The sequence below is a fragment of the Rhamphochromis longiceps genome, linkage group LG15 (genome assembly GCF_057381845.1).
Source record: "Rhamphochromis longiceps isolate RC_006_pf linkage group LG15, R_longiceps_female_GT1.1, whole genome shotgun sequence".
NCBI classification, from domain to species: domain Eukaryota; kingdom Metazoa; phylum Chordata; class Actinopteri; order Cichliformes; family Cichlidae; genus Rhamphochromis; species Rhamphochromis longiceps.
Genome location: NC_140571.1, coordinates 656,689 through 665,855, shown reverse-complemented (window position 1 = coordinate 665,855; position 9,167 = coordinate 656,689). Strand labels below are relative to the sequence as shown.

The window sequence follows — 9,167 nt, the reverse complement described above, 5'->3', positions numbered from 1 at the left end:
TGTTAGCGATTGCTGTTTAAATAAAACATACCTGCATAAAGCTTTAGACAACACCCTGTGTGATGATGACTTATGCCATGTTGTAATCGGTCACATAACCTCTGTCACACTTGGGATTTTGGAGTTCATGTGAATCTTTGAGGCTGAAACGATTTTCAGACTAAAACAGCATTTCATTTATTTTAAAGTTGCTTCTGAAATGCAGCCGCAGACCGTCCGACGAGCTTCTCGACATTCTCAAAGATTGAGATTCAGTCATTAAACGATGCCCAACAACATTTTGAAATGGTGCATTTGTCCATTTGTGAGTTCTGTGCATGCGACTTTGCCACACTGATACTGATAAGTTCTACCCACACTGACTTTGTTTGCTGTTTACAGATTTTGTTGGATCAAACACAAAGAACACCAGAACCGTATTTAAATGAGCTATTTGTAACTGCTAACCGAATTTTTTTGCGTTTACACAGACAAATTCTTTTGTTGTTCGTTCAAATAAAAGCTCCATCTGGGCCTTCGTTTTCATTATTTACCAAAATAATGGTGTCCGTTTTTGACGTAACAAATTCCCTGTCTGAACTCCAACGTGGGCGGGGCTCGGACAATTCGAATCACATTACACGTCTCGGACTTGGCGCTCAACCAATCACAACGCGGTACTGAGGTTTCTTAGCCAATGACGATGCGTGTATAGGCAGAGCGGGATGTTCCGAAACTTAGACACGGAAGTTTGTGACGTTTTCGTCTGCGTTTCCTGTGTGTGTCATAAACAACAACAAAGAAACTCGTATTTGTTGAACATGGTTTCGTGTAAAGTGCCTCCAGTTGAATAAACGGAGGATTCAAGGCGTTCCGTCGCTCATAAAAGAAGCTGAAGTGTTCCGGGTAAGTCGGAAATCAAAGTAGGAAGAGCTTCGTGTTTCGATGCCCTTTTAAACCACAGACTGCGCCATGTTAAACGCGCCGTCGGTTACCACCTTCATACGGTCAGTCGGAAGCGTTATTGTCTGTAATATACGGTTCATGATTGTTCTTCAGTTAAGCTTTATTTTAAGATTTATTATGTTGACTCGTTACGAACCTGAACGTCAACTTGAGGTTAGTATTTTCTCCTGTCATAAGCTACGATATGGATAAATGTAACGCTTGCTTACTATATTAAAGCGCTGTTTACGGTGTGTATATATATTAATTGTATAACATTAATCTGTGTTTGTCAGGAGACACAGCAGCTTCCGGGAGAGATGGAGGAGCTCTACACCTTAGAGAGGGAGGTGGGACGAGGCAGTTACGGCGTGGTGTTTGAGGGCCGTATGGCCAAAACTGGACAGAAGGTGGCTATTAAGCGGCTGCCCTGCAGCAACCCAGAGTGTATTGAACTCTACTTGCAAGAGCTGTGGGCCATGAGAACCACAGCCAGGAACCACGTCAATGTCATTGCACTGCACAGCTGCCTCCTGCAGACGGGGTCCAGGAGCCTGAAGACCTTAAAACCAGGGAAACTGCCCCTGCGTCTGGTTGAGAGCGTGCTCAAAGGAAGTGTGGTCACAGCAAAGCAAAGTCAGGAAAGGACCAATCCTCAGTCTAACACCAGGAGGACAAACTCTGGCTTCAGACTGCAGGACAGGACTAACACTGTGCAGGCCAGAGCTCATCTCCATAACAAGGATGAATCAAATGCATCTGATTCCACAACCCCTCAAAGGCCTCAGAGCAGAGTCAGGAAGAGACCGGCCCCGAGGGAGGAAGAGCAGACTGCGCCGCTGCGCTGCTTGGCCCTGTGGCTCGTGATGGAGTACTGTGATGGAGGAGACTTGAATCAGTACCTGCTCTCCAGGCCCCCAGATGCTCAGCGTAACCACAGCGTGGTGCAACAGCTGTGCAGCGCCGTGGCCTTCCTACATAGCCTGGGAATCACCCACCGGGACCTGAAACCTGACAATGTGCTGGTGTGTGTGACACCAAAAGGCCCCGTCGTCAAGGTGGGCAGATGTGACGGTGTTTATCTCAGATCAAGTGGCGTCAAGCTTTGTTTGAAAAGTCACACTGTTCAAATTTGAAGGCACATTAGTGCTTAATAGTTCTGCTCTCTGAGGGGGTGTTTGCTTTTCACAGCAGCAGTCTGCTTGAGACGCAATTAACATAAGAAAGTAAAATATGAAGAAAACAATTGGAAACAAAATTGCTCTACTGATCTCTTTATAGCTAAGCAATGAACACATTATATACAAAGCAGAGGGAAAATATTTATGGCACAGCAGTGCAGCCAGGAAGTGAGATTCTACTGAAAGTCAAATCACAGATCAAGTGTTCGTGTAAATCCATGTAAACCCAAACAAGCCAGATTATCTGGTGAGTTTTTATCTTTATATGTGGAACAAATGAAACTCTAAATTAAGATGCAGCTACAGGTTGCTTTCATTGTTTGTTGATCTGCCACTTACATCTCTACAGAACATCAGAAAGTCATGAAGCATGTCCAGCCAAAAGTGATGTCCTCACATGTAAAGAGCACTCTACCAACATTGACTCATCATTCTGTAATGATCAGACCTTACGTATCTTTGTAAATCATCTTAGATGCGTGGATGAGTCTTGATGAAACTTTGGCCACTGTGACTGCCAACATCTCTTTGGTGCTTACAAATATTTTTACTCATCCCACACATTGTTCGATCAAGCACCAAATAAAAGTGTCACTGTATAGAATACAAAGTCAGATTAGAGTAGCGTGTCACGATATAATATAAATCAGGGGTCCCCAATCCCAGTCCACGAGGGCCGGTGTCCCTGCAGGTTTTAGATCTCACCCTGGGTCAACACACCTGAATCACATGATTAGTTCATTACCAGGCGTCTGGAGAACTTCAAGATGGTTATTTATCCATTTAAATCAGCTGTGATGGATCAAGGACACACATCTAAAACCTGCAGGGACACCGGCCCTCGTGGACTGGGATTAGGGACCCTGATATAAATGATCATAGCATATGTATGTTTCCCATCTTCCCAATGGTTGATTAATTTTCTACCAGTTGGCTAGTAGGAAAAAAAACTTTGTGTGCCAGCTTTTCTTTCCTTTTCTTTTTTGTTCTAAGCCAGATATTAAAAGTAAAGGACAGCGCTTTTTACTGTCCTTCTAAAACCAGGGGTAGGCAACTCCAGGCCTCGAGGGCCGGTGTCCTGCAGGTTTTAGATGTTTCCTTGATCCATCACAGCTGATTTAAAGGGCTAAACGACTCCTCAGCATTTCTGAAGTTCTCCAGAGGCCTGGTAATGAACTAATCATTTGATTCAGGTGTGTTAACCCAGGGTGAGATCTAAAGCCTGCAGGACACTGGCCCTCGAGGCCTGGAGTTGCCTACCCCTGTTCTAAAACTATTGGTGGCACATTGATGAGACTAAGCCCAAGCTGTAAGCTAACCGAAGGCGTGCTGGTTTTTCTTTTTCTTCTTTAACCCCGAGGTGGCAGATTTTGGTCTGAGCAAAATGAGTGAGGGCTCCGTGGATGGCGGCCTGACCAGACAGCACTTCTCCTCCACCTGTGGTTCGGACTTCTACATGGCTCCAGAGGTGTGGGGCGGGCTGACCTACACGGCCCAGGCAGACATATTCTTTCTGGGCGTTATGTTTTGGGCGGTCCTGGAGAGAATCACCTTTCTGGAAGAAGGGACGACTCAGGAACAACTGGGTAAGCGTCTCGCTGAGAGAAGACGTCACCATAAGCCTCTGCCTCACTATTTGGCGCACTCGCAGGAAGGTGGGAAAGGTTGAGTGTGCGGTCAGCCTGGTGATGATGCATCGCGCTGAATCCAGTTTGCCTTAATTAAGTGGCACATATTAAAAATGTCAGCTGCTATACATCATTCATTTATCAAGCATGGATGGTACGATCATAGATCTAAATAGCAAAAAGATGAATGATGATTTATGCAATGCTGATGTGGATTATAGTACCTTGTATTTTAATACAAGCTGACATTATGTAATTCAGCCTTCCATCTTATTAAGAATTTGAGAAATCTGCGTGTTCGTCCATTCTCTCATCTTTGCTCCAGACCTGAGAAAGTTTTAATGATCGCTGGTTCTCTGCAGTGACTGCTGCCCACTCCACTCAGTAAGAGCCATAATAAGAGGGAGATGCAGCATTCAGAAATAAACTGAGATCTCTGAATCCCACAACAGCAAAGTGGTGACAGTGTAACTTTCAGGAGAAATAAAAGCACTTTTAAAAACGATATTTTGTGGAAAGGTTAGCAAACTTTGATTTGACTTTGACTGCATGATTCGTAAAAAATGTACAAACTTCAGACTCCAGCTTTCTTTCTGCCAGCTCCTCCTAATAATAGCATATAAAACGATATCAAATATAAGTCATATATTTGGATGTGTGACGCGTAACTTAACACAGCGGTCCCCAACCCCCGGCCCACGGACCGGTTTGGTAGCGGGCCGCGAGAGTTGAGGCTCGGGTGTGAAATTGATGGTTTTCAGGGTTTTTATCATTAACTCTGTTTCCCTGGGTCTTTCCCGTGTCGTAGTTGTGCGTCTTATTTTGAAAGAAATGTTTATGCGTTACCATAGCGACAAGAGAGCATTAAGGGGCGGAGAGGAGGACGTTACTCTCGATGTTGTTGGCGCATTTCAGGAGGACGCTGCTAATAAATTCAATTCAATCTTTATTGGCAGACTTCATGTCCATAAAAACAAGACAAGAAACACACACACAACTCCCCCCCCACCCCCCACAACACAAGGTATAAACCGCTAAATATATATATGTATATAAATAAGTATATAAAGCATTTGTAAAAATATAAAACCATAATATACATAAAACACAATTACTTAAAATAAATCAATAAATACACAAACACTTTAACCAGTGCTTTCTGAGACTGGATGAGTAACGGGAACCACTCAGTGTTGGATCTGTAAGTGCTAAAATTATACTGTTACTCGAACCATCCAGTCGTTCTCTAAAATTGAACATTAACTTTCTTAAAAGTGCTTTAAAAGTCCAAACACCCACAGCTACAAACATCTGGCTGGCACTACCACTTCTAGGTATCCTGCAAAGGATTCTCATCGCATCATTATATGCAACATGCAGCTTCTGCATGCTACATTGTTTGTAGGATGACCACAAGGGGGCAGTATATAGCGGTGTGCAATACGCTTTAAACAAAGCCACTTTAACTGGAAGTGAACAAAAGCTGAATTTGCCTGCACATAGAGCTTACACCGCTGTCTGTATATGTCATCATCATCATTCATTTGCTCAGTAATAAAGTGACCGAGGTATTTCACCTTTTTATGAACTTCAAGAGTTTTTGGGACAGTTTAAACAAAGGGAAATTTAGCTGTTTATCCTGCTTGGTTCTACATATCAAAACAGCACTTTTAGCAGCATTGTACTCAATGTCATATTGCACACCATATTCAGTACAGACATTGAGAAGATCCTGTAACCCAGCACTGCTTGGACTAAAAACAACCAGGTCATCTGCATACATGAGATGATTTATCAGTGCTTTACTTAATATACACCCAGTGTTACAGGCTCTCAGCTGTATGGACAGATCATCAACATATAGATTAAATAAAATTGGAGACAAAATCCCACCCTGTCTGACACCAAAGGGGGCAGAAATACTGCTTCCCCATTTAACCTGCATGTTCTGATGAGCGTACCAGTAAGAGAGAATCCTCGCCATGTATTGAGGAACTCCCCGTCTCTTCAGTTTATCAAAAAGTTTTCTGTGGTTCACTCGATCAAAAGCCTTAGAGGCATCAATGAAACACGAGGACAGATGAATTTTTAGCCCTGTACAAACTGACTATTTCCTTGAGTGCATATATGCACATGTCAGTGCCGCGCTTTGGTTTGAAGCCAAACTGATTATCCAGAGAAGAGATGAACACATTAACTCTGTCAAACACAATCTCTGATCTGAGAGGTTTTGTGGTCAGCAGCAGCTCAGTCGGTGGTTCCAAGTTTTACACGAATGGGTCCTCAGTCTGTTGCTACAGCTTTAAAGACGATTGCCTATATTTTCCTAAGTGGCAGATGAGTTGGTATTTGTGTATGACAACATAATTTGTCCTTCTCGTACGTCAGCATTGTCATCAAACTCTGATGCCGTGGCACTGGAAGTATAACGTCTCCAAAGTTGTTGGCAGTTCGATTCGAGCAGAGGAGGGCACCGAGCCATGCGCTGGAGCTCCGCAGTGAGATTTTAATTTCTTTTCTTGATGTCTCGTCAGAAACCCGCGTGGCCGTCGGATGGTGCAGCGTCTCGACGTACAATAACACAGAGCGCTGTTCTGCTCTCAGAGAGTAATGAAATGGCTGCAACACCGACGTCTCATTTTGTTCGCACAAACCCGATTCTGCTCAGAGGAGACCGAGCAGCGGGGCGATGTGAAGCATTATCCCCCAGTTTAGTGCCCGAGAACTTCCCTGAGTCATTGATGTTTATGCTGAAAGAAGATGCTTACAATTGGAGAGTCGTGTGAGTGGATCATTTTTCCCTTTAATAAAAAAAGTAGAGTTTAGCAGCTCAGCTATCACAAAGAGAAAACCGAGAGATTCAACTGAAGGTGTTTCAAAGGTAGAAATAACGCTCCATTATTTAACTTTAGCGTGTCTGAGGATGTGCACGCCCACATGCTTACACAACGATCCAGGGGAGCGGAGAGGAGCCAATCACAGAAAAGCCAGACTCAGCCTCCTGTGCTTTAGGCCTGGAAAGCCTTCATGGCGTTTTGCTCAGTCAGGTTAGGCAATGATTTGCTGGGCTCTGACTCGGGCCAGCGTTACTCAGACTTCAGTGTTGACCTCAGGCTTTTATGAACAATGTGTCACCTTAGGGTCCTCTGTGATTTTGGTCACACTACCTCAAAAACCTGGTGTTGAGCTAAAGTACCAACCGATGCTTTTCAAATGACTTTTTAAAATTTTTGCAGCACATGTGTTTCAGTGATGCGGCTTTATTAGTTTCCCTCCATTAATCTCATTTTTCTGTTAGTTAATGTAGTTGTCTTATGTCTAATGATGACGAATGACCAGTTCAAGTGAGTTCACAGTTTTATCTTATGGTTTCTTGATTACACTTATCAAAATCTTCTGGTGCAAAAGGAAGAAAAGAAGCTCAAATATTTCAACTTTGATTCTGAAGATCAGAGGCAGGAAGTTCTTTCTGCTCATGGGTTAGGATCATGTTCAGCCTACAGAAGCAAGCACATACACTTGTATGTAATGACACCTGTGGACAGGTCGGGCTGAAATATACTGAACACCTTTCAAAGTGTTGACATCATGTAGTGACCAAATCACAGTCTGTGAACACATTTAAACATGAAAACACTCGTTTCACCATCCGTGTGTCTAAATCTTTTTTAATGTAAACAGTTATTGTTAAAGTGAGGTGCAGGAAGTGTTTGCATCCAAGGAAACTGACGTGTGACAGGATTACTGTCCGTGGAGTCAGAGCTAGAACCTTTACGGGTTTCCGTCATCTTGGGGTCATGTTAGCTAAACCTTGGAGTAGGGCCCGGTGCCTGAACGTCATCTCATCTTTGCTAATAATGATCCGACTCTTACGCCGTAGCACTCTAAGCCAGACTGATTACACTTGATGCTGTGTCACAGGGCCAATCAGAGCCCTCAGTTCATCATGTGATGCTTGATGGATTGTTCCTGTGAAGGAGTAATGCTGGCCCGGAGCTCTTATTGAATCTCCATTTTCTTTGTAAAGGACCCATACATAAGAAATGTCACACAAGCTTTTTATCACATGCATACTAACAGTCTGCCACATGCAGACACATAGAAGGGAAATAGTTTTACTGAGCCATCCACAAATAGTCTCCACAAAGAGAGCAATTTATGAGAGCTAAGAAAATCCCAGCGTCAATTTAATTTAAACACTTTTGTGTTCCACGTTTTTCCTTGTCATTTAATTGTAATTATGTTGTTTCTGATTAGTCCATGAATGACTCATTAATAAAGTGTGTCTCGTCGTGCTCTGAACATCTTGCACACCCTGTTAGTAATTCCTGGTAATATTCCACGCCAGCTTCTCAAAGTCACTGAGGTCTGAGGCGCTCTGCCGTGTCTAACCTACCCGTCTTCCTCCCCGTTTCCCCTTCAGGCGCCTACGTGTGCAAGGGACGCTCAGGCTGGCTGATGCCGCTGGGAGAGGCTCTGTGGGAGAATGCAGAGCTCCAGCTGTGCATCCCGACGAAGTTTAAGAGAGCGCCCCCGCTGCCGCCCCCTCCCGGCCCTGCCACGTGCGCCCTGCTTTCAGAGATGCTCGCCTCAAACCCGGACGCCCGGCCGACGGCTGACCAGCTGGGGGCCAGGGTGCGCTCCGCTCTGAGAGAGGACTCCCACTGACACAGAGTACACTTGAAAGACTGTAATGGGCTGAACGACAGTAAGGAGCCCAGACTGCAGTTCGTCCTGTTTGTTTAAATAACGGGCACTTTGATGCCTCAGAGAGGAAGGGGTGATAAATGTGTATGATTATCTGGGATTGCAGGTGCTAATTTTCTCCCTGAACCACAAGCTCAGCTTCTAAATCATGTGCAAAGCCATATAAAGGGAAAACAGGAATGAACTAGCAGATTCAGATATGGCTGAATTGGCATAAATAGGTTTGCTGCTCAGTGAGTCTTAAAGGTTTTTTAATTCCACATTATTATTATTATTATTATTATTATTATTAATTTAGCCTAGGTATGGCTCTACTGAGCTATAAGGACATAAAAGTAGTAGGCTTAAATCTGTAGCGTGGGTCGGACTACATAATGCTGTGTGTGCTGAAATAACTCTGTGATACTATTTTTGTGTCTAAGCTGTAATGTTTCAGTTTATGCTGTTATATATTTTCACAAAGGTGTGTGTGGACATGATTTTAATACTCAGTTTCACTCAAACGTTCTCACCTCAAATCTTCAGAACAAAATGTCTATTTATTCTTCTGTTTTAGTGAAATATAACCTTTGTATACGTCAGTTTACTTACTCTCAGAGGCACTTAGCGTCTTTTTTCCTGCCTGTGTGCATTCAAACATTAATATTTGAGTTTGTCATTTGTAAATATTTCTTCTTCATTTCACGTGTTTGCTTTGAGTTAGTGACGCCGTCAGCTGTTTACAGGA

General features: G+C 43.6%; 1 protein-coding gene across 3 annotated transcripts; it reads left to right on the top strand.

The window, feature by feature from the left end:
- Nucleotides 1-719: 719 nt before the first annotated feature.
- LOC146651733 (serine/threonine-protein kinase pdik1l-B) lies at nucleotides 720-8,599 on the top strand. Of its 3 annotated transcripts, none has more exons than XM_085382401.1 (4): nucleotides 720-986; nucleotides 1,221-1,982; nucleotides 3,466-3,691; nucleotides 8,157-8,599. In XM_085382401.1, the coding sequence occupies exons 2-4, from the start codon at nucleotides 1,245-1,247 to the stop codon at nucleotides 8,399-8,401; spliced, it is 1,209 nt and encodes a 402-aa protein (XP_085238527.1). In that variant the 5' UTR covers nucleotides 720-986; nucleotides 1,221-1,244; the 3' UTR covers nucleotides 8,402-8,599. The 3 variants fall into 3 exon arrangements, with proteins under 3 accessions (XP_085238527.1, XP_085238526.1, XP_085238525.1); XM_085382400.1 differs by having other exon boundaries at nucleotides 721-885; XM_085382399.1 differs by having other exon boundaries at nucleotides 920-1,098.
- Nucleotides 8,600-9,167: the final 568 nt, after the last annotated feature.

What these genes read in the sequence shown, in the direction of transcription:
- LOC146651733 (XM_085382399.1), top strand. Translation starts at nt 952, where the DNA reads ATGTTAAACGCGCCGTCGGTTACCACCTTCATACGGTCAGTCGGAAGC. An exon ending in AACCTGAACGTCAACTTGAG is followed by an intron (nt 1,099 to 1,220) that starts GTTAGTATTTTC and finishes TGTGTTTGTCAG; the next exon opens with GAGACACAGCAGCTTCCGGG. An exon ending in CAAAAGGCCCCGTCGTCAAG is followed by an intron (nt 1,983 to 3,465) that starts GTGGGCAGATGT and finishes TTTAACCCCGAG; the next exon opens with GTGGCAGATTTTGGTCTGAG.